The sequence below is a fragment of the Ylistrum balloti genome, unplaced genomic scaffold (assembly GCF_031769215.1).
Source record: "Ylistrum balloti isolate Yb309-2 unplaced genomic scaffold, AGI_CSIRO_Ybal_v1 Utg370194, whole genome shotgun sequence".
In the NCBI taxonomy this organism is placed as follows: Eukaryota; Metazoa; Mollusca; class Bivalvia; order Pectinida; family Pectinidae; genus Ylistrum; species Ylistrum balloti.
The window spans coordinates 1-25,990 of NW_026782172.1; the positions used below are offsets into that span (position 1 = coordinate 1).

General features: G+C 36.0%; 1 protein-coding gene across 1 annotated transcript in view; it reads left to right on the top strand.

The window, feature by feature from the left end:
* Positions 1-1,714: 1,714 nt before the first annotated feature.
* LOC132551313 (structural maintenance of chromosomes protein 5-like) overlaps positions 1,715-25,990 on the top strand; it is a 29,205-nt gene continuing 4,929 nt past the window's right edge. Inside the window, exons 1-22 of the mRNA XM_060215438.1 lie at positions 1,715-1,949; positions 4,330-4,489; positions 5,853-6,047; positions 6,322-6,421; positions 7,266-7,391; positions 7,801-8,013; positions 8,865-9,026; positions 9,684-9,755; positions 10,393-10,454; positions 12,048-12,123; positions 12,532-12,649; positions 13,115-13,269; positions 14,875-15,083; positions 17,557-17,740; positions 18,355-18,413; positions 19,744-19,810; positions 19,955-20,056; positions 20,368-20,435; positions 20,808-20,931; positions 23,575-23,697; positions 24,266-24,391; positions 24,891-24,986. Coding sequence (XP_060071421.1) covers positions 1,715-1,949; positions 4,330-4,489; positions 5,853-6,047; positions 6,322-6,421; positions 7,266-7,391; positions 7,801-8,013; positions 8,865-9,026; positions 9,684-9,755; positions 10,393-10,454; positions 12,048-12,123; positions 12,532-12,649; positions 13,115-13,269; positions 14,875-15,083; positions 17,557-17,740; positions 18,355-18,413; positions 19,744-19,810; positions 19,955-20,056; positions 20,368-20,435; positions 20,808-20,931; positions 23,575-23,697; positions 24,266-24,391; positions 24,891-24,986 — 2,832 coding nt within the window. The remainder of the gene's footprint in view (positions 1,950-4,329; positions 4,490-5,852; positions 6,048-6,321; positions 6,422-7,265; positions 7,392-7,800; positions 8,014-8,864; positions 9,027-9,683; positions 9,756-10,392; positions 10,455-12,047; positions 12,124-12,531; positions 12,650-13,114; positions 13,270-14,874; positions 15,084-17,556; positions 17,741-18,354; positions 18,414-19,743; positions 19,811-19,954; positions 20,057-20,367; positions 20,436-20,807; positions 20,932-23,574; positions 23,698-24,265; positions 24,392-24,890; positions 24,987-25,990) is intronic.

The window sequence follows — 25,990 nt, forward strand, 5'->3', positions numbered from 1 at the left end:
CCTACTGCTTTCCTCTTTCTTTCTTTTTTTTTTTTTTTTTTCACAATTTCCACACATTGGGTCTGGGGTTTTTCATAGTTTCAGCCTATTTAGGCCATGTTTATGTATTATTGTGTTATGATGTCCTGTTGCAATAAATAGTTGCACCCAGCATTGTGGTTATATTTTATTATTGAAAAAATGAAGTAAAGTAGAATTTTGTAAATTCATTTTTACGGAATTTTTGTGAGCCCCATCCGGATCCGTTTTTAGCGTTTAGTAGTGCCATCATGGCCGCAGCTAGGCCGCATGCTTAAATTTGCTTTTGCCAAAACCCACCCTCCCACACCAATAGTTTATTGGCTGGATGCATTAGCTTATATCTTGCTTTTAGACCTTAAGTCATTGGGGCATTGTTGTTTACGTAGCTTTATTTTATTGCTATTTTGCTTTTGCTACTACATGAACAATGTATTACATGGCTACATGATTATTGTCAAAAGCTTGGGGTTTTTCATAGTTTCAGCCTATTTAGGCCATGTTTATGTATTATTGTGTTATGATGTCCTATTGCAATAAATAGTTGCACCCAGCATTGTGGTTATATTTTATTATTGAAAAAATGAAGTAAAAGCGACTTTCGCTCAGTTACGGCTTTTAGATATTACATATCGTTCTTGTTTACAAATGTTTTCCCGTAGTTTGATTCTTTCGTCTTCTGAGCATCTGTTTCAATATGCATGTACTAGTTCACTTTTCTACAAAGCCATTTTGTTGTATGATACCCGGCATGTATTTGGAAACATGAAGAACATAAATGACGAAGCTCCTGTTGATGGCGATGGTCCAACTGATGTTCCATTTTCAAGGTTTTAAGTGATACGTAAAGCCTATATCAAGTCAATAGATAGTCATCAGTGCTCTGTGTTGCTGACAACGGAATTCCCCAGTATTTAGCGCCTTCAAAGTATATCTTCGTTTCCATTACTTCAACAATAGTGTATTTTTTATACGGTCAGCTTTTACAGTTCTCTGGTGATGTACCCTAGATTTCATTTCTCAAACGCTCTTTTCTAAACTTGTTTTTAAACTAGTATTTCTGTTTGCATCTGTTTGTTAATCTTATCCCAGCCTGATCACTATACATAAATATTGATAATTACACACATCCAGTTTGGTTCGTTTCAATTGTAAATATATAACGGAAAGAAAAAAACATGATTCACGGAAGGAAGTAAAGAAAAGAATTCACTCGACTATGTGATATTCTAACATTTATACAGAAATATAATAAGAAGTGAGTAATGTGAAAGTGCACTTAACACAGTTATCTGTGTGACGAGATCCGACTTGAATTACTTGACATCTGCCCCTTAAAACATAAGCCACACCAGCGATTATATACGTACAGTTTATTTACAAAACATCGTATTTTCAGTATACAATATGTATATATTCAAAATCTACATACCAGATGGTTCTCTCTCCTCTCTCACTCTCTCGACCAGTAATGATATATATTTATATATATATAAATGAAATTATAAATAGATACTAAAGTGGAGAAAGTCACTTCAGCTTCCGATGGACATCTTGCAGCATCACTGACAACATGGTTTGCACATATAGGCTCTGTAACACACAAATGTTCTTATCCAGTCTCACCTCATCCAGTCGAATTAATGTTCACACAGGCCAAGAAAAGGTATGTGTTTGTCACACAGGCCTACGAGAGATGTATGTTTGTCACAAAAACCAACGAGTGATGTATGTTGGTCAAACAGACCAACGAGAGGTGTATGTTGGTCACACAGACCAACGAGAGATGTATGTAGGTCACACAGACCAACGAGTGATGTATATTGGTCAAACAGACCAACTAGAGATGCATGTTGGTCACACAGACCAACGAGAGATGTATGTTGGTCAAATGGAGACCAATTACAATGTTGGTCACTCAGACCAGGCTAGTAGGTAGTTACCAACTGTCTCTCTTATGCAAGTATAACAAGAGTCCTACAGACTCGAGTCCCAACCACACAGATTCAGATGAATATGTTGTCACTTAGTTGCTGACAAATGGTAACTGTCATCTTGGTATTCACAGTATCCACATGACCAACTGTCACTGGCCTAAGGTCAACCAGAACGTCTTGAGCCTATACCATACAGCATATCTAAGCGCATACGCCTAACACCTAACGCAGCAAATCTAACACTGCTTTTGTTTACATTCTACCCGGCCCCCATACATACACGTATATACACTACCCGTGCACGCACGGTGCCGAGTACACATACACATATACAGGAAGATCAATTAACAAAACACATCCGCTACGTTCAGTCATAATATTTTTATGTAGCTTATTACAGGTCTTAGCTTACCGCAATCAGCTGTTTGCACTTCCAAATGGCTATCACTCAAACTTGCCTGACAACTGTTCATACCAGTTCGATCATGCGTAACTTACTTACCAGAGCTCTCTTGTAGGAAAAGAGTGCGTAATTCAACCGATTACTTATCACTATGCAATGGCATGTGACAGTTTGAAATTATTAATGCTACATCAAACATCAGCTTATTGGTAAAACAGGTAAATCAGTTTCAATTCCCTAAACAACTGACAACGATTAAGGTGAGTCATCGAATCATGCCAAACAAAAGCAGATTAACACAGCATTGACTTTGTTTCATTTCTAATGTTACTTGTGGTGTCCACTATCACTCCGGAATTTCCTGGCTTCGAAATGAAGGATGTAACCATAAAGCCAAATAAAACTACTGTTACAGATAAACTAAGTCACGAAATGTGACAAAATACTGACGAATGTGTTCGATAAATCTTCACCGGCTGAATCATCTCTAAAAAAGCAAAACAAAACAAAAACAAGAAAATACCAACATATGACCATAATTACCATCAAAACTCAAATCCAACAAAACAAATAATGAACAAAAGAAAGATTTACACGGAGACGCTGAAAAATACTAAGAGAAAAGGACCAAATATTCCGGAAGAGTAAGCGTCTTCTGCTCCATCGACAACACCAGTCATGTAAGCCTTGGTCAATCCAAATAAGTAATGTCACTTTCTCAATTGAGAACAAGGTATTCAACAGCAGAACCAACAGGCAAAATAACGAGCATCAAACACGTGCAGCTTCAAATCGAACAAAGAAAATTAATATTTCTTAATAAGATCACTATGGCGACCCTAAACCTTCCCCAGAACTTTCATGAACATGTAAACACAATTGTTTGGGGATGCAGGAATGTTACTATTCAGAAATGAAACATTTACAACTGAGAAATTAATTAGCGTAAGCCTCTAATGCAGTATCACCTTTATTGAAAACACTATTGAATGTTTTAATATTAAAATAACATACCTATTTCTCTTCTTATTACTGTCACTAAAGTGTTTAAAGTTGTAATCTCCAAGTAATTTTATAACCTTATTATCAAAGAAAACCTTTTGTAGAAACACCAGTCCGGTTATTCTAAGTCACCTAAGTGCTTTAAGTTACTTGAAATGTATCATATTTGTTAACGTTTTAGAATTACCCTAAATGTTTGTGAGTAGTACTGTTTGTCAGTGCTGTGTTGTTACACTGTAAGTGCCCTCTGGACACCAGGGTTCGGCGACCAATCATATAATACCATCTGCTACTTGAAGAATATTTATAGACAATGGGGAACGTATATCTCAAATATTCTCAGATCAGCCTCTAAACATCTGTCTGATTACGTGGATGGATATTTAGAATGAATAAAAGATATATACTTTATCGCACCTCTTCAACAAGGAAATAACATTATGTAAAGGACGTGTTCACTGTGATATCAGTCACTGGAGAAATTATTAGAAATTATGTTTGTCATATATCATCTCTTGTGTGTTATACATTGAATTACTATCAAAAATATTTTCCTGTAGGGAGATCATGTGATTATGATGATTATGGGGGAAGTCATGTCTGTATGATGTCAACAGTTACTTCCTTAATCTAAGGATAATATTTGTAATGTTTAATACGATGCGATCATTATACCATGTCTAATGTTGAAACACATGGACTTCTATCTCAGCTACCCCGATTGTCAGGTCCGTGTGGGTTGAGATAACTGCTAACATTAAACAAATTCGATTGATTGTTTTTCAACCACACTTTGATATCATGTAATGTTATAAATTAACAATGAACAATAATCAAAACAAAATCGAGCTGGTCATGTCTGATTCTGCCCGTTGCTGCCTGATCCTGTCAGTCGTCTGACCGCTATTTCCGGACTTTCTCCGCGCCTATAATGAAAAACTATAGAAATACCCGGATGTTGTGTTCTAGCGCGAAGAAGCGAATTTGACATGATGGCGGCAGTAAGAAGAAAACGGCCAATTGATGCATTACATGCGGAAGCAAATCAAAGAAGAGAACAGAGAGCAGCAAATAACAATTCAGATTATGTGGAAGGTTCCATTGTTCGCATAAAATTGGAAAATATTTTGTAAGATCGTCACTTTTACTTTGATAACACCCACAACTAAATAGTTATCTGTATTCTAAGTGTTCTGATCTAAGAGATACGGGTACTCTTACCAAAGAAGGGATCTTACAAGGCAAAACAGGACAAGGCTAGCATGAAGCTGGCAACTAGGCCCACCGATTGAGATGCGATTTCAAAACGCTTTACCGTACAATCACGAGAAACATCTTGTTTGTAGGTCGGCACGAATGAGATGGTGTGGCTGAGATTTTGTATAATTTGTTTTACATACGTAACTAAACTTGGTCTGACTGCGCTGACACACAGCACTTTTATTCGGGTAAAAGTCCTATCAACCCTGTAATGGCTATAATATACAAGCATACGGTATGCCTGTTTGCCAAAAAGCTACCTTTCTACTTTCACAATTCAAATCAATCGCATGACTAGCAAAATCAGTAGTCTTGTTGTAACCTCTGATTTTATCAGATATGCCCATTGAATGAAGTATACACGTGTTCATGTATACAGGTGCATGAATATGCAGCTCCATTGACTTGTGGAAATGTCCAATTTGCAGAAATATGAGATTCTCACTACATCGTTTAAGATTTCTTGGAGTGATCTGAATCAGCAGATATTTTTGAATTAGGTATATGATTCGCTATATATCACGTCAAAAAATCAGACTTCATTATCGTTAAATTGTCAGATTTTTATATTCTGACATTCATCTGGCAGTGAAATTAAACTGATTTTTTACTAATAACTTCAAAAACACTTGCATGTGACATGAATTCAGTTCAACTTCATTGCAGTGTCAGGGTTTTCATTCCTGACATTATCCTATCAAACATTGCAGCTCAAATACTAGATTTAGATCGCAATTTTGATCCAAGTTAATGGAAATGGGCATTTTAGATTTAATTGATTAATTTACACAGAGTTTTCAAAAAGTTGAGCCATGATAGACATCACATTCACATAAGTTTATGGGTCATTTTGGCTTTCATTAGTTCAATGTCATCCTCACTAAAACATTGTACTGGCAATTGCTGAAAACACACTCAATTTGCAGCATTGTGTGTATATCACATATACAAGCAAGACAAAATTATTCACAACGAAGTTAATTATCAGGGCATGAAAACTTGTTTATTTACCATTTATATATCTACTTGAATTTTTATCAGATTTCATTTTGAAAATATCCATGACAACATTGTGTATGTATGATGTAAAAAACTATCGTAAAATTACAGATACAAATGAAAGTAGATTATTTTTGTGTAAAACTACTTAAGTTTCATATCTTTTAATTATAAAATAGATTAAAATGAGCTTATTTATTGTCTAATGTCAAATTTTGTTGGGGTTTTTTCAGGACCTACGATTCTGTAGAGTTTCTTACAGGGCCCTTCCTCAATGTCATCATAGGACCTAATGGCACAGGAAAATCAACCATAGTTTGTGCAATATGTCTAGGTCTTGGTGGTAAAATTGGACTTTTAGGGAGGGCTCAACAGGCAGCAGAGTTTATTAAACATGGCAAGCAGAAAGGAAGGATTGAAATTGAATTGTAAGTCATTTGGTTTATAATCATTATTACTACTTTTATGAAAAGAATAAAAGTGAAAATTATCTAGTACATATACCATTGTATTAGATTTGAACCGAACACATTAGTACTCATTTCTGCATAAATAATAAATGAACTGTTAAGCAAGATAAAAATTATTCTCCGAACCTGTGTAGAAAACAAAGTATTGTCAGTGCTATTACAAGTACGTGAAACAAAACTGAATGCTCTAATGATATTACTATATAACTCATTAGAATTGTTGACATTTCAGATTCAATACTGATGGAGATAATTATGTGATTGTCAGAGAGATTCAAAAGAACAATCAATCTCAGTGGAGTGTCAATGGACGCAGTGCCCCCTTGAAAGCTGTGAGATGTTCTCTTTATTTACAAGATGTTTGGTATCAGTCAGTTCCCTGTAGAACCTCAGGCAGCAAAATCATATTTTTTTTTGTTCCCTAACATTAATGAGTGACACATCAAAGCTGACTTAAGGATCTATTACAAGCCATGAGACATCTTCACTATGATCACAGTACAGAATATCCCAGCACATCTGTAGTAGGGAAAGGATGTTATATACAAATTGATGATACCCAAAGTCGAGACTTATCATCTACTAATGGCTGAAAAACATATGGAAATTAGCATTAATGAGAGATAAAATTATTGTTGATGGAACTTGTTTCCGGACGTGACAAGTGTAGCTGAATAACCTCCTTCAAAAATATGAATCAAATCTTTTCAATATTACTTCTCAAGAATGATGAGCCCAGATCTAATTTTCATGGCAGGTAGTTTTAATAAGATTATGTTTCATTTTTTTTCTTTCGAAAGTGAAATTCACTTATCATTAATAAGGTAGATAACCCTAATCAGTTGACACTACATAGTGCAAACTAAATAGGACAGACTGAAATACAGCTGTCAAAAGTGGACCTTGACAACTTTGTGAACAAGAAATGATTTTCTAAGCGAGGATATTGTCTGTAAAATATTTTATAAAGAAATTGTCAGTAAGTTAAGCTACACTTTTCAGTTATTATGACTTGCTTCATCACTCCAGTTGTCCTCAACGGAAGCAAGGGACCTTATATTTATTGTGGGAGAAAAAAAAACAGAGGCCATTCTCAGAATACCTTTGCCAAAGAAATGTAAACTGATTTTGACTAATGAATTGTGTAGATAGTAATGAGCTACTTTTGTTTTACAGGTGGAAGAGCTTGTATTGAGTAAGAATATTCAGGTTGGGAATTTATGTCAATTCTTACCTCAGGAAAAGGTTGCAGACTTTGCGAAAATGACTCCAGAGGAGTTACTGGAAAATACAGAGAAGGCTGTGAGTTAAAAGCAGATAAAATCTAATGTGAATTATTTGTCTATATGTTCAGATGTGTATAAGGGGATATATATAAAGTTAAGAAATGCTGAAACAATTAACAGTCATAACTGTGAGACCATTTCCTTAAAAGTAACTTTATATACTTACATTGAATCCAAGGTATGAAAATAATAACTTGTTTCACATATTGAATGATCAAACTATCTCTTGATTCATGTCTTTAAATTGATTTAAGACATCTTGAGCACAATTTTTTTTTCTTTTTGTTTCTCATTTATACCAGGAAATAAAGTGAAATTCAGTTTAAATGACATATAAGATTTTTCGAATGCAACATTAATTCTCAATGGTTACAAACACTGAACTTTAAATTAGGGCATGGTTTGAATTTTATTGTTGTTTAAAGGTTGGGCCTCCAGACATGTATGAAAACCATATGAAACTGAAAGAGGCCAGGAATCAAAGTCGAAACCTACAACAAGGATTTGATAATCTTGAAGAAAGATTAGAGCAAGACATTAATAAAAACAGCAGATTGGAACAAGATGTGAAAAACTTCCAGGAACGGGAAAGACACTTAGAAAAAGTAGAAATCCTTCGAAAGAAGCGACCATGGATAGTAAGAAGTTATTTTGTAGATCATTTATATAACTACAGAGAAACTATTTATTGTCAAGTACATTATGATGTCTATATAAGGGATGTACAATTTCTCTTATCCAGAGACTGGATTTTTTGTACGAAAGATATAGTGCAAATTTTGTTGTATTTTATATAAATATATATATATAACCTAGGTAGAATAATTTGCTGTTTTACTGAAAATAAGAAATTTGATCTCATACTTTTACATCTGTATGATAATGATAAAATATCTTTGCAAATTCATGCAGATTTATGATAGATTAAAGAACATTGAGGAAGACTTGCGTTCAGTGGAAACAGATTTAGGCAGGGAGATAGGCTTAGCCAATAATAAACTAGGTTTAAACAAATGGCCTTGATGTTACACATAGCAGGGATTATTTTGCCTGTTTTGCAGATGAAAATAGGTTGTTTCTCCAAGCCAAAAAATGTTTACTTTTCCAAAATGAAGCAAAAATATGGAAATCTTTCCTTACTTGGAATAAGATTCACTGTTTAAAAGTATGTTTAGACACAGGCTGCTGTAAAAACGAAGGTAAGAAAAGCAGCAGATAAGAAATGACTTTCATGACAGATTGCTTTTAATGACGAATATTTGCATGTTAAAAAGTTTGCGGTAAGTTGAGCAGTGGAGTCTAATATTAAAATACCTGAATCAAAATATTGTGTATTCAATATAGCTTGGGTTTGTTTCAAGTAGTCACTATAATTTTAACCTGGGATTGGTTTTCTTCAATATCGTTGTATAGAACGTAATCCTTTTAAAGATTTTGTATCACAATACTTAAGATACAGTGCTCACTTTAAAAATAACTTTCCTTGTAGGAATATGATGACAAACGAAAATTATATGATGTGGTGAAAAGAGAGCGAGACACCAAAGTGGATTCACATAAACAAGCTAGGGTCCAATTTGAGCCATTACAGAGAAGACTTGATGAGATTGCATTAAAGAAGGAACGAGCCGATGGACAAATGAAACAAAAGGTTAGAACACCACGGAGTGCTTTATTTGTGAAGGGTGTAATGATGCACCATGACATATACGTCATGCTTGAAATTTTATCCTGTGACATTTACCATAATATTCCCATCAGCTGTAACTTGTCAATCCCTCATGTTTTTGTTTGTGGTCACTTGTCTGGAAGTCAGTTAATTTTTTCACAAGGTTTTCAGGTCTCGACGTTAACTTTTTTTAGTACTTGCCCAGCTGGAATATTGAGGGTGGTCAGTGATTTAGAGATAATCTGAAACAGCATTCATACAGATTTCACTGACTGTCACTCTTCATGAACAACCAGGACTTATATTCAGTCGTGTTAAACATGTAGATTTATTGGAGCTGATGACAAAAAGCATTCTCATGTCTTCGACGTTGAAACTGCTAGATTGTCAACAAAAATCAATGTGGAAAGTTCTGTTGTGATGAGCTTGTACAGATTACATATGTCATGGTCTTAGTCCATTAGAAATTCTGACGCCTAGAGCTTGACAAGATATGTATTCACTTGAAGGTGTAAACAACCTGTGTTTGATAAAATGCTTTCTAAGTGCTGAAAGATTTATACATGCTACAAATCTGTTGTCATGATTTAATAATGATAATAATTGAATCTATAGCATTAAATGTTAATTATATTTCAGACCAACAGTTTGAGAGATTTTGCAACAAAAGCCCAAGCCAATAGCAAAGAGATAGAAGCTGCCACTGATAAGGTGAGAATTGGAAATTTAGATCTTATTTGTTCTGTATAAAACATCTGTTTTGAATTGATCATGTAGTTAGATCATTTGGAGAAAGGTTGTAATTACCTTGTACTGCTAATAAAAGTATAAATGATTTAAGGACAGTTTTGAAAAGTAACACTATACTAATTGTTTTGAATGTGCTCCATAGACCATTCCGAATGTATGTCAGTTCCCAACAAACAATTACATTTTTATGGTTTTAATGAAAAATTCTTAAAATTTGCAAAAACAAATACAAATTACCTGCGGATCACGAAAACAAGACAGGTAATTTAAAAACAGAATGTCCATCCCCAATCTAACAATCTCCAAGCTGACTAAATTAAAAGTAACAATTATCAAAAAGTAACATTGGATCATCAATTGTTGAATAAGACTTTGAGGATCAGCTGGAAAATGCTTTGTTTTCTGCCATTTTGGGAGGTGAAAACATGCTACAGCAGAAGTCATTAGTGATTCTACATGTTTAGTAAACCCTTGATGTTAAGTCAAGGACACTCATTGTTCTGACAAATTCTAGAAAAACATTCTGGTTTTTATACAATTAAAAATCTGTGTCATGTTAATGTTAAGGTAACTATCATTTTACTTTCTGTTGTTTTAGAATAATGAAATCCAGGATGAATTGAACCTTAAAAAGACAGAGGAAAATGCAAGACGAAAAAGGTATTGATGTAGATAGTACTGAATACTGATAGAAATCCTTAATTTTGGATAAAGGTTGGAGTGTGGGCCTAGGGGACTATGAATACTGATAGAAATCATTAATTTTGGATCAAAGTTGGAGGGTGGACCCAGGGGAGTATGAATACTGATAGAAATCCTTAATTTTGGATCAAAGTTGGAGGGTGGACCCAGGGGACTATGAATACTGATAGAAATCATTAATTTTGGATCAAGGTTGGAGGGTGGACCCAGGGGAGTATGAATACTGATAGAAATCATTAATTTTGGATCAAGGTTGGAGGGTGGGCCTAGGGGAGTATGAATACTGATAGAAATAATTAATTTTGGATCAAGGTTGGAGGGTGGACCTAGGGGAGTATGAATACTGATATAAATCATTAATTTTGGATCAAAGTTGGAGGGTGGACCCAGGGGAGTGTAAATACTGATAGAAATCATTATTTTTGGATCAAGATTGGAGGGTGGACCCAGGGGACTATGAATACTGATAGAAATCATTAATTTTGGATCAAGGTTGGAGGATGGACCCAAGGGAGTATGAATACTGATAGAAATCATTAATTTTGGATCAAGGTTAGAGGATGGACCCAGGGGAGTGTAAAAAATAAAAAATATCGGACACATAATCAAATGGCCAATAGTGTGGGATAGGGTTTATGTATTCTGAAAATGTACTGGAGCCAGTACACACCTGTCACATGATATTCTTGTGTATAGGTAATGATTGTTGTCAAGGCCACATCACTCGCAATTGTCTAAGGTAGGAAGGAGTGAGTAATTAATGCAGGGTCCAGTTGTATTTCGATAACTGTTAAATTGAAAATTACCTTTATAACCACAAATCAACATTAATACATTTGTGGTTACCCTTCAGTCATAAATACACAAATTTTTTGTTTAATGAACAATCCATTGTATCTATTACCCATTTCTACCAAACCACATAAAACATGCAATCCTCTCCCAGTTGTGTATGAGATGCTGTATTGTGTGTACACATGGTGCACAGAAAATGTATATACAATGTGCTTAAAATGTGCACACAAATATTTCAGTGTGCTGTGCAATCCCACATCTGAGTGTTACACCACACAAATTTAAGAGCACATCAAGCAGGTTGTATTTGAGTTTCAATGAAATTTCTGTACAAAATTAGTCAAAATTCTGCAGTTAAATCCCTCATACTGTTGGAGAATGTTGCTTCAAATATGTTGCTATAATGAATATGATATTAAGGGTTGTAGTTTTGATTACTGGATGTCAGTGCCGACCCCTACATTGGTGAAGGTAGTTATGACAGAAGGGTGTTGGCATGATATGAATAGAATAGTTTTATAATTATGACTCTCACAGATTTTCAAGCTGTTACTGTAAATATCGTCTCTTAATTTTAGCACATTGCCAGTACATGTGACTTGCATGAAGCACAATGAATATGACAACTGGTTAGTATAAAGAACTGATAACTCTGAAAAACTGGTTCTGGAGTTGCCCCATCACCATTTGGCAGCCTTCATTTTAGGTGTTGTGAGCATGTCAGGCCTTGAAAAACTTAACTTGCTTCTTCTTCAGAATACAAGATCTACAACGACAAGTTGATGCACTGCAGTCAGAATATCAAAACACAGATGAGCAGGAAAATCTACAGGTATCTTGCTTCTTAGCTGTAATGTGCTTGTATGTGTATGTAAAAGCATCATCATTGGATGTAAATACTTTGAGAGACTAGAAAAGTTATCACTGACGAGTTTAAAATAATGGTATATATCTGACACATAAACAAATAGCCATATACAAGGTATAATTTGCCATAATCAGAAATAGTTATCCCCTCAATGACAGTCTAGTTCCAATAAATACCAGATAGGAGAAACCAATAATTTTCTTTCATTATAAAGGAAAAAATATGTAATTGTCAATGTATATTTTGAAAATTACCAACATTTTTCTGTGAAGTTATAAAAGGGTCATTTTAATCCTATTAGGGGGTGGGGGATGTAATATTTTGTGGACCCTTACAGTGTAGAAGTGACTAACCTGATATGTTACTGTACAGCCATTACTAGAAAGGACTACCAATGAAATGAGAGCTGTAAACAGAAGCATGACACAAATAAATGAGGATGGTGATGGAATTCGACGTGGAATCACAGACCTGAAAAGACAAATTGATGGTAAGGGTGGATGGCTATTACTTGTGATTTGGATTTTAGTCAATCAAGCAACCTCAAGCAGTTTTGTAGTCTCTGAACTCCTATATGATGTTAACTTGGGTTGATGACAGTGGAGTGTTTGAAGTTAGATGTAAATGTCTCATCTATTGTATTAGTAGTTTTAGGCAATCATTCCTTTGATATGATACTCACTTTAACAATACCAATTAATGAAGTTAGAGTTGACTGGACAGCAAATGTAATTATTGTTACTCTCATTCAGTCATCACTAGAAAGTAAACCCAATCTCAATGAAATTGCAGTGATAGGAAATTCTGACAAAGGTACAAATGTAGAATACACCTTATTTCAGTTAGAAAAACGGGTTTTTGGTTCATTTTAATGTCATAGATTATCAAAGCAGAGGAAGGAAAGACATCATTCTTCAGGGCTTTTTTTATCATGGATCATGTTTTGTTCTGGTAGGATGCCAACAGGAGCTAAAAAAGATGCAGAATATAGAGAATAAGAGAATGGAGATCTTACGGGGCAAAGACAAAGACACATACAATGCTGTTGTCTGGTATAAACAGAACAAAGACCAGTTCAGGGGCAACGTACATCTCCCCATGATGTTGTCCGTAAGTTACTGCACCATATACCTCACCATGAAGTGTCTGTAAGTTACTGCACCATATACCTCACCATGAAGTGTCTGTAAGTTACAGCACCATATACCTCACCATGAAGTGTCTGTAAGTTACTGCACCCATATACCTCACCATGAAGTGTCTGTAAGTTACTGCACCATATACCTCACCATGAAGTGTCTGTAAGTTACTGCACCATATACCTTACCATGAAGTGTCTGTAAGTTACTGCACCATATACCTCAACATGATGTGTCTGTAAGATTCTGTGAGATTTCCAACCTTTTATATGTGCACAGACCTAAGCTTTTTGTCTGCCATTTGTTTTACCATTTGAGTTGCCTCCTCTTGTCTGTTGTGACAATATTTTGATTCCAAGACTTGACAGAAAAGTATTACCCTGGTAAATGTATTTTTGTTCTTCTATAGGAAAATATCAGTGATGTTTAGATGGAAAATATCAGTGAATTTTTTTATGGAAAAATATTGGTGACACAAAATACTTTTAAAAAAGTGCATGATCACTGACAAAGGATGGTCATTGAAAATTTTCTTGAAATGTTTATTCAAAGTAACACTGACTAGTCTGGAGCTAACTATGTATGATCAAATGGTGGATAAGCTTTATGCACGATCATAACAAGCAATGTGGAAGGTATATATTACTTAAAGAAATAAACCTGGATGTGAATAAAGGACTTTAAATACCTGGTCATGTAATTTTGTCTTGATGAAAGTTAAGTTAGAGTGGCGACAGTTAATGATTACATGTTCAGACTTTGTCATGGACATCATTCCTCCTCCCCCCATCCTTTTTTTTCGTAGGCATTGTTTTGGTTTTTTGTTGTTTTTTATTCTCTGCATCCCTTCATCCATTTGTTCTCATTTGACTTGTCTGCAGAATCCTGAATGTCACATTTAGAACAAAATCCTGCTTTACAGTTTCTGTAGCTGAGTTTAAATTATTGTCAATTATTCAAGATCACTATTTCACAGGCTTGTCAGTTGGTTCCTGATAAGAGGTTTCAGTTAGTACTTCATGGAATTTCACACTCTTAGATTAAATCAGGATTGTTTATACAAATGGAAGATCAGCCTCATTAATTTTAGTTGTAGATATACTCTGTATGCTACTTTGTGAACGGGGAAAATAGCTTTGAATTTGGAGGGGGGGAAATGCTAGAAAATAAAAAATTGTTAAATACTTTAATTCTCTCAAATGAAGCTGATTCACTTTGTTGAAGCAAATATATAACCAACTGAACTGAGAGCTAACTTTTAAGTACATGTTGTGGTATCATTCAGTTTTTTGGGGAAAAAATTCTAAACCTACAATTAATTTTGGGATTTATTGCTTGGAATGATTTTTAGGTCATCTGACCGAAGGTGACCGTTAAGGCCCATGGGCCTCTTATTTTTTGTTTTTTGGGTTTTTTTTTTTGCTTCTTAAATCAAAGGGAGTGAGGGAGCTTTGCTATGGGCTATGGGGTCCATATTCAACCCAAAATCATGCAGGGAAAAAGCCCTGGTATGTACAGTATAATAGACATTAGATTTCTGTTTCAATTTATAATAGCATACTCTCCCTCTTGACAGATTAACCCAAAGGATGCTTCATATGCCAAGTACATTGAGATGCATATAAGTGCCAAAGATTTCCAGGCCTTTGTATTTGAGGACAGCCAGGACTACACCAACTTCATGAACATTATACGTGATGAACAGAGACTTAAAGTCAATGCTGTTAAGGTTCCTCAAGCTCCACTTGATTCCTTTAAACCTAAATACAGCATAGATCATTACAGGTACGACATACAGATCCAATTCAATTGTTTGGTATTAAAACCAGATGGATCATCAAATTTTTAATGTAGAACAGAGTTTAAGAAACTGGACAGGAAAGATGCTGGTTGTTTTCATTTAGTCTGCAGATACAGACTTTCTAAGGTGTACTTGATACTTTTATACAATTTACACAGTGCAGTCAGTCATCAAGTCAAAAGACTTACACATGATCTAAATACCAGACTCCAATGGCACTTTGTGCTAAGTTACAGGAACAAGCTTACCTTAGTATTAAAATGGAAAGTGAAACTTTTTGGATATTCACTAAGATCAGAATTGGAACGGGTACTTCACAAAAATGTTCTTGTGGGCTGTTTTTGTGCACAGTAAATACAACATTGGGAAAACTTTTTAATATCCTGGCAAAAATTTTAACAATATAGAAATCAGAATGTTTTCTGGTGGATTTGAAGCCATTATCAATACTCCAGGGGTGGAGAGATTGAGAGTGAATGTAACCCCTGGAGTATCCAGGATGGTTCCAGGGGTGGAGAGATTGAGAGTGAATGTAACCCCTGGAGTATCCAGGATGGTTCCAGGGGTGGAGAGAGTGAATGTAACCCCTGGAGTATCCAGGATGGTTCCAGGGGTGGAGAGAGTGAATGTAACCCCTGGAGTATCCAGGATGGTTACAGGGATGCAGAGAGTGAATGTAACCTCTGGAGTATCCAGGATGGTTCCAGGGGTGGAGAGATTGAGAGTGAATGTAACCCCTGGAGTATCCAGGATGGTTCCAGGGGTGGAGAGATTGAGAGTGAATGTAACCCCTGGAGTATCAAGGATGGTTCCAGGGGTGGAGAGATTGAGAGTGAATGTAACCCCTGGAGTATCCAGGATGGTTCCAGGGATGCAGAGAGTGAAAGTGAATGTAACCCCTGGAGTATCCAGGATGGTTCCAGGGATGCAGAGAGTGAAAGTGAATGTAACCCCTGGAGTATCCAGGATGGTTACAGGGATGCAGAGAGTGAATGTAACCTCTGGAGTATCCAGGATGGTTCCAGGGGTGGAGAGATTGAGAGTGAATGTAACCCCTGGAGTATCCAGGATGGTTCCAGGGGTGGAGAGAGTGAATGTAACCCCTGGAGTATCCAGGATGGTTCCAGGGGTGGAGAGAGTGAATGTAACCCCTGGAGTATCCAGGATGGTTCCAGGGGTGGAGAGAGTGAATGTAACCCCTGGAGTATCAAGGATGGTTACAGGGATGCAGAGAGTGAATGTAACCCCTGGAGTATCCAGGATGGTTCCAGGGGTGGAGAGATTGAGAGTGAATGTAACCCCTGGAGTATCAAGGATGGTTCCAGGGGTGGAGAGAGTGAAAGTGAATGTAACCCCTGGAGTATCCAGGATGGTTCCAGGGGTGGAGAGATTGAGAGTGAATGTAACCCCTGGAGTATCCAGGATTGTGCCAGGGATGCAGAGGGTGAAAGTGAATGTAACCCCTGGAGTATCCAGGATGGTTCCAGGGATGCAGAGAGGGATGTGTATCCAGAGATACAGAGAGTGAATGTAACCCCTGGAGTATCCAGGATGGTTCAGAGGGATGCAGGGAGAGTGAATGTAACCCCTGGAGTATCCAGGATAACCCCTGGAGTATCCAGGTGGTTCCAGGGATGCAGAGGGATGCAGAGAGTGAATGTAACCCCTGGAGTATCCAGGATGGTTCCAGGGATGCAGAGATTGAGAGTGAATGTAACCCCTGGAGTATCCAGGATGGTTCCAGGGATGCAGAGAGTTAAAATGAATGTAACCCCTGGAGTATCCAGGATGGTTCTAGGGATGCAGAGAGTGAATGTAACCCCTGGAGTATCCAGGATGGTTCTAGGGATGCAGAGAGTGAATGTAACCCCTGGAGTATCCAGGATGGTTCCAGGGATGCAGAGAGTGAATGTAACCCCTGGAGTATCCAGGATGGTTCCAGGGATGCAGAGAGTGAAAGTGAATGTAACCCCTGGAGTATCCAGGATGGTTCCAGGGATGCAGAGAGTTAAAATGAATGTAACCCCTGGAGTATCCAGGATGGTTCTAGGGATGCAGAGAGTGAATGTAACCCCTGGAGTATCCAGGATGGTTCCAGGGATGCAGAGAGTGAATGTAACCCCTGGAGTATCCAGGATGGTTACAGGGATGCAGAGAGTGAATGTAACCCCTGGAGTATCCAGGATGGTTCCAGGGATGCGGAGATTGCGAGTGAATGTAACCCCTGGAGTATCCAGGATGGTTCCAGGGATGCAGAGAGTTAAAATGAATGTAACCCCTGGAGTATCCAGGATGGTTCCAGGGGTGGAGAGATTGAGAGTGAATGTAACCCCTGGAGTATCCAGGATGGTTCCAGGGATGCAAAGAGTGAAAGTGAATGTAACCCCTAGAGTATTTAGGATGACTTGTAGCAGGAATGGAATCACACATAATAATCAAGTGTTTATTTTTGTGTAGGCAGTATGGGTTCCAGGGTTACTTAAAGGACTACATGCACTGTCCTGATGGGGTAATGAGATACCTTTGTGCCCAATACAATGTACATTCCATACCTGTTGGAAACCGCAGAACCAAAGACTGTATACCAGACATCAAGAGAGACCACCCAGAGCTACGTACTTTCTTCACTGATGATTATCAGGTATGAGTTTTAAGTTTTGGTCTGACGATCAATAACTTCGATGGTTACTGGATTTGTACACAAGATTTCCAATCCATTTATCAAGTGGATAACAAGTAGAGTTTACTGTTGAAGTAAAAAAAGCTATTATGATGGTATTTTAAATTTTTATTACAATAGTCCTTTGACTATTGTAGTACTATCACAATAGATTCTTTTTCAACTTTAAAAGATGTTTTTTATAACTCAGAAATAAAACGAGATCACCATCCAGTTAAATATATCAGAACGTTCAGTATAAAAGTGTTGTAGCTGAAAAAGTTTACATTTTTATACAATCAAGAATATTGCACTGTGATATTTGCTGCACTTTGTTATACTTGTATATTATTTATCTTATACACAACCATGCTACTCTTTGATGGTGGTGAAACTCGTACAAGGCTGGACTTAAGACTGTACAGTATTATTTTAGAAGGACATTGGATGAGCCACGGACAAGTCAGGATATGTTGTATTGCTCTAAAGAAACTACGATAGAAAGTGAATTTTGAAAACTTAAGATCAGTGCTTTGTTTACAAATACAAAAATGTTTTGCTTTTGTTTTCCATATTTTTAATTTTGTGATTTCCAGTACACCTTTAGAGTGTCCAAATATGATGGTACTATTTCTTCAAGAAGTTCCAAAATTAGGTATGTATCATTTGTAATTAGTAACCTAAGATAATTAATCCAATAATGAAAAACTGCAGTATTCCTTCGTGGGAAAGTTCTTTTAATTCAAGGTGGCTACTAATACTGGAACCGTTCAAATACTGATATAATCTAGACATGTTAACGTTAGGACTGTCTAGCTTTCCTTCCACACAACTCAGGACTCTTCCACTAAAACATGTACTTGACCCAAAAACTATAAAATATGTCACATCTATCAATTATATGGTTTCTTATCTATTTCTTCTGTGTAACAGGTAGTACCAATAAAAATAACCTGGAGACTTAGGATGGGATAGATAAAAATAACCTGGAGACTTGGGATGGGATAGATAAACATAACCTGGAGGCTTGGGATGGGATAGATAAACATAACCTGGAGGCTTGGGATGGGATAGATAAACATAACCTGGAGGCTTGGGATGGGATAGATAAATATAACCTGGAGACTTGGGATGGGATAGATAAATATAACCTGGAGACTTGGGATGGGATAGATAAACATAACCTGGAGACTTGGGATGGGATAGATAAACATAACCTGGAGACTTGGGATGGGATAGATAAACATAACCTGGAGACTTGGGATGGGATAGATAAACATAACCTGGAGACCTGGGATGGGATAGATAAATATAACCTGGAGACTTGGGATGGATAGATAAATATAACCTGGAGACTTGGGATGGGATAGATAAACATAACCTGGAGACTTGGGATGGGATAGATAAACATAACCTGGAGACTTGGGATGGGATAGATAAACATAACCTGGAGACTTGGGATGGGATAGATAAACATAACCTGGAGACTTGGGATGGGATAGATAAACATAACCTGGAGGCTTGGGATGGGATAGATAAACATAACCTGGAGGCTTGGGATGGGATAGATAAACATAACCTGGAGGCTTGGGATGGGATAGATAAACATAACCTGGAGGCTTGGGATGGGATACATATTTTATTGGAATAGCCTTCACAGGTTTCGTTTGAAAGCACCATACTTTGAATTGCTATACAAACTATATTGTAGTAACCAAAATCTGGTACAAGTGATGTGTGTTCAAGTCCATGGCACCAGTATGCTTGTTAATCCATTACATTTTTTAAATAAACATTATTTATTTTACAAAAATATTTATTTTACAAAAATTTCAAAACAAGCTTTAAGCTTACTCTTGTTGGCCCAGATTGAAGCATGCAAAGAGTCTTGGGGGGAGGGGAGAATCCATGTGGTCGGACAAGTCACCCCCATACTTTTTCCAGCTTTATATTTCTCTGTAAATATAGGTATAACCTGTTTTCAGATACCCGTCCTGGCTGACAGCATCAGCTGATACTACAAGAGAGAAAGAACTAGAATCACAGATACGGGTAAGATCTCTTCAACCCTGTCATCAGTGAGTGCCATGTTGGCATACATATGGCGATTGTATAATTCAAGTAACTTCATTTGAAGAAACAATTTACAATTCATTGAGAAAAAATTAACGGCAATATTTGTCATGATTCTGTTAGGAACACCAAGATGAATTGAAGAAACAAGAAGAAAAATACAGAGATCTTCAACGACAGTCTAAAGATTTTGAAGTGAGAATGAACCGATTGAGAGAAGAAAAGGTATGTAACACTTACACATTACAAATGTAAAAATATTAATATTTTGAAGGCACTCTTTCAAATTTTTTACATAGTCTATTATCAGAGCTATTTAATTCCTTCACTGCTCAATTTCATATATAATCTTTAATCTGACAGTTCAAGTAAGAATGTTAAATTAAAAGCATTTGGAGACGGTCACTAGCTTTTTAGCATGCATTGTCAGCTTGAGGTTAAGATGGTTTTATTCCATTATTGAAAGAAATTGCAACCGAAGAAGTTCATAGTTTTGCTTGAATATCTAAAGTGAAGTGATTTCTATTTGAATCCAGAAACAACTTACACAGAAAAAGGACCAGAAAAAGAAACTTCTCTCACAAATTGAAAATAAAAGACAGAGGTAAGAATTATATGATACTGCAAACTATAAACAATCATACCTTATGTATATTATGTATCAGAACATTTTTTCAGATGTGGAGAGCTAATAAAAAAAAAAAGAAACCTTGAAACATTTCTGTATACAGCAGGGTTTTTTTTGTCAGAAAATTATTTTATTACACTTGAAATTCACCACCTGCTTGAGAGGTGTCTATTTTACTCAGAGTTGTTCCTCTCTAACAAGGCATCACCCAAACTACACAATGTGTGTGTAATTCCTACTTTATCTAAATGTTTCCTGTTTTATGTTTTTTGAGGTTGATAATAAATCTTCATTGAGATCACATAATAAGGTGACCAGTATGTGCTGATGGACATTTTGTTATTGTAGAATCAGAACAGAAGAAGGGGAGGCAGTCAATTTACATGCAGAGAAGGAACGGACCTTAAGAAAGACTAGGGAAATCAATATCAAGAAATGTAAATCTCTACAACTGATGAAGGAAAATACACAGGCAAGTTGTTGTTGTTTTGTCTCCTGGTGAAGAAAGGATTGATCATTGTAAAGGTTTTAACTGAACAATATGTAGACATGTTTACACAGTTATCTTCATTTCCAGGTAAAACTGCTGTGTTGTTTAAATAGATATCCCGTACATGTTAGGATTTCATAAGCTGCTTTTGAAGAAAATTATTTAAAACTATCTTCAGTAAAGCACAGATAAGTTGAAGTCGACGGGACCAAATGAAATATTCAACTTATCGGATCGTTCAGCTTTGCGATGTTTCTATAAGTGAATAAGTTTGTTTTTTCTTTTGCTATTTCTTGATATTATTTAGGATCTTTCTCAGAATTTTTACGCAGTTTATCCTTGGTCCCTTGTTGTGCCCTTTTGGGACTGCTCAGAAAAACAGGCAACAATTAAGGATTTGACAGTTAAAGGTTTATCATTGTTAAAGGAATTTCAAATGATTTAAAGCAAAAACAGAACAAAAGTAAAAAAAAAAAAAAAAGGTCTAATGTTTAAAGGACAAATAGAGATTGTACACTGATGGAAGCTACGAATCCTCTAACAGGTAAGGGGTATGAAATATAGTAATAGAGATTGTACACTGATGGAAGCTACGAATCCTAACAGGTAAGGGTATGAAATATAGCAATAGAGATTGTACACTGATGGAAGCTACGAATCCTCTAACAGGTAAGGGGTTTGAAATATAGCAATAGAGATTGTACACTGATGGAAGCTACGAATCCTCTAACAGGTAACGGGTTTGAAATATAGCAATAGAGATTGTACACTGATGGAAGCTACGAATCCTCTAACAGGTAAGGGGTTTGAAATATAGCAATAGAGATTGTACACTGATGGAAGCTACGAATCCTCTAACAGGTAAGGGGTATGAAATATAGCAATAGAGATTGTACACTGATGGAAGCTACGAATCCTTTAACAGGTAAGGGGATGAAATATAGCAATAGAGATTGTACACTGATGGAAGCTACGAATCCTCTAACAGGTAAGGGGTTTGAAATATAGCAATAGAGATTGTACACTGATGGAAGCTACGAATCCTCTAACAGGTAAGGGGTTTGAAATATAGCAATAGAGATTGTACACTGATGGAAGCTACGAATCCTCTAACAGGTAAGGGGTTTGAAATATAGCAATAGAGATTGTACACTGATGGAAGCTACGAATCCTCTAACAGGTAAGGGGTTTGAAATATAGCAATAGAGATTGTACACTGATGGAAGCTACGAATCCTCTAACAGGTAAGGGGTTTGAAATATAGCAATAGAGTTTGTACACTGATGGAAGCTACGAATCCTCTAACAGGTAAGGGGTTTGAAATATAGCAATAGAGATTGTACACTGATGGAAGCTAGGAATCCTCTAACAGGTAAGGGGTTTGAAATATAGCAATAGAGATTGTACACTGATGGAAGCTACGAATCCTCTAACAGGTAAGGGGTTTGAAATATAGCAATAGAGATTGTACACTGATGGAAGCTACGAATCCTCTAACAGGTAAGGGGTATGAAATATAGCAATAGAGATTGTACACTGATGGAAGCTACGAATCCTTTAACAGGTAAGGGGATGAAATATAGCAATAGAGATTGTACACTGATGGAAGCTACGAATCCTCTAACAGGTAAGGGGTTTGAAATATAGCAATAGAGATTGTACACTGATGGAAGCTACGGATCCTCTAACAGGTAAGGGGTTTGAAATATAGCAATAGAGATTGTACACTGATGGAAGCTACGAATCCTCTAACAGGTAAGGGGTTTGAAATATAGCAATAGAGATTGTACACTGATGGAAGCTATGAATCCTCTAACAGGTAAGGGGTATGAAATATAGCAATAGAGATTGTACACTGATGGAAGCTACGAATCCTCTAACAGGTAAGGGGTATGAAATATAGCAATAGAGATTGTACACTGATGGAAGCTACGAATCCTCTAACAGGTAAGGGGTATGAAATATAGCAATAGAGATTGTACACTGATGGAAGCTACGAATCCTCTAACAGGTAAGGGGTTTGAAATATAGCAATAGAGATTGTACACTGATGGAAGCTACGAATCCTCTAACAGGTAAGGGGTTTGAAATATAGCAATAGAGATTGTACACTGATGGAAGCTACGGATCCTCTAACAGGTAAGGGGTTTGAAATATAGCAATAGAGATTGTACACTGATGGAAGCTACGGATCCTCTAACAGGTAAGGGGTTTGAAATATAGCAATAGAGTTTGTACACTGATGGAAGCTACGAATCCTCTAACAGGTAAGGGGTTTGAAATATAGCAATAGAGTTTGTACACTGATGGAAGCTACGAATCCTCTAACAGGTAAGGGGTTTGAAATATAGCAATAGAGATTGTACACTGATGGAAGCTACGGATCCTCTAACAGGTAAGGGGTTTGAAATATAGCAATAGAGTTTGTACACTGATGGAAGCTACGAATCCTCTAACAGGTAAGGGGTTTGAAATATAGCAATAGAGATTGTACACTGATGGAAGCTACGGATCCTCTAACAGGTAAGGGGTTTGAAATATAGCTCTTTCTTGTTCACCATTATTAGGAGGCTTCAGCTAATTTTGAATCTTCATGAGGTTTTGAATGGCAACCTTTTTCTACAGAAATGTCTAGAATTGATCATGGGGAAAGTGCGACTAAGTCTGCAGCATGCTTCAATTGTCAAAGACCAGGAGATAGTGGAGGAGGAACTGCGGGATCAATCACAACATTTAGTGAATCTTGAGGTCAGTGGATTGATATGCAGTTAATCTCTGGTTCAGTATGAGATAAGTAAATGTCTTACTAATTAATAGATTATCATATTGGTTTTGGATATAGAAATTGGGTTTATACATTAAATAATGTTCTTTGTGATGGTGCTTAATATGCAATTCCTTGGACAACGATCCTAATTCTAAGATGTTCTATATACTGTAGTTTATTTTATACACCCCCTGCTGATCAAATATGTAGAGGAGTGGCATTTGTAAAGTCGTTTTGCTAAATGCTCAAGTCTAAATTCAGTAGACAGTATATGATGAACCTGTGGGTATGTATTAAGTGAATATGTAGTTCCAGATGAAAAATATCCAATTTAATTTTGTGCCCATTCTAGTTTTATCTTATTGGAATATCTTTAGTTTCATGCTGGAATGAAAGAAAAACCGATTGGCAAACTTATTATTGAGTGTTCTATGCAAATTTTCACAGTAAATTGATGTGCTAGCTAGTATATATTCAGGACTGAAATAGAATGACAATGTCAATATCACAATTATCATTACACTTTCTTATTTTGTTATTTATGTGCAGAGATCAGTAGAGGAGGCTAAGATATTAGTACGACAGGTAAAAGACTCGGCCAAACACTTATTGGAGATAGCTAAACGTGCTACTGGAACAGCTGCCAACGCTGAACTGTCTAATGAACTGCGTGAGGTAAAATGATTCTCCTGGATTGTTAGCTTTGTAAACATGATACTTATCATACGTTACATTGATTTCAGCTATTCATATGTGTAATCTTATTGTGAAGCATGTAGAAAATAAAATTCCTCATCAGAAATATTGTGATACTTGAAGGAAACAAAATTTCACACCAGAAACATAGTGAAACATGTAGGAAACAAAATTTTTCATCAGAAATATTTCATGTGAAAAACTATACATTTGGAGATTATTTTGAAAATGTAAAAAAAACGTATCAAATGCACTATACTTTATTTATTGACTTATGTTTGTGTATGTTTTTTTCTCCATATTTGTATGTTTTATCATTAATGTCCACTAGTAAACACATGGTAGGTGGCAGATTTAAGTGATTATGATATGAAATCATTTTATTTCATAATTTTCATGCAATTTCTATGTGATTCAAGTATTGTATGGTATACCTGATTTGAAATTCCCAACACACTTTTAAACTCTGGACCTTCAGAGGTTTGAGCAGTACCCTGCCACACTCGAGGAGATTGACTCTATGATTCATGAGGAACAAGCAAGAGCAGACTCACTTTTCCAAGCAGATAAAAGTGTAGGTGTTAAAAATTTCATTTTAAGGATGTACTCTGTTTGAACGGAACTAAAACATAATTCAATGTAAAATTAATTCCAACATCATATCTTGGACTTCTGTTTTCTTAACACTTTACTGTCTATAGTTGTACTAACTTAAACGAGAGAATGTTTTGAAGAAATTCTGCTTTTTGGCTACTTTTTTTGATAGCGGAAATGATGGCATGATTCACTTGATAACATCAACAATTTCAGCGTTTTCTGGTTGTTAAGGTACTTTTTTTCAATGTGATGCTGAATGTTTTGGGAAGATTTCATTTTAGACAAATTATCAGCACAGATCACATATATGAAATTCGTGAATCCCAGATTTTTAGTATCCAAGTTTGGGTGAAAATTACAGAATTTAAAGAACTTAGACTACCTTTTTAATCGTGAAAATTATCCAAGAAGATTTTTCTTTTCAAATAAAAAGTCTTATAAAAGTACTAGAAGATGATCAAATTAAGGATTTAAGTCAGTTTTGAACATTTTTTTTTTTTGTTATGCTGTTTAAAACTTCTTAAATCAAATGAAAACATAGCATTTTTACATTATTTTTTTTCTTGATACCCAAGTATCATACCGTTATCTTGTGATGAAGGATGAAACTTCATTGTAAAAAGGGCTTTTGCAAGAGAGTGTTATTGAGGAAAAAAATAAGACTGACATAAGAAAATGAATCATTTCCTGTTACAGATATACTGACGCCTGTACTGCAAAACATAGTGCAGCAACATATTGATTTTTTTTGCTTTTACTCAACTTTCTAAAATCAAATCTTTCAAAAAGTCATTATCAGAAAATAGTTATTGCTGGATTTTTTTTTTTTTTTTTTTTGTACTCCTCGGAAGAGTGCTTCCTTCAAGGGGAAAACCTCAGCAGTTTTCAGTTATTGTGATTAGTTTTGTTCAGGGTTTTACTTCCAATCAACAGATGTATGAATATCAGGGACTAGAGATGAATGTCAGAGAGAAATAATGA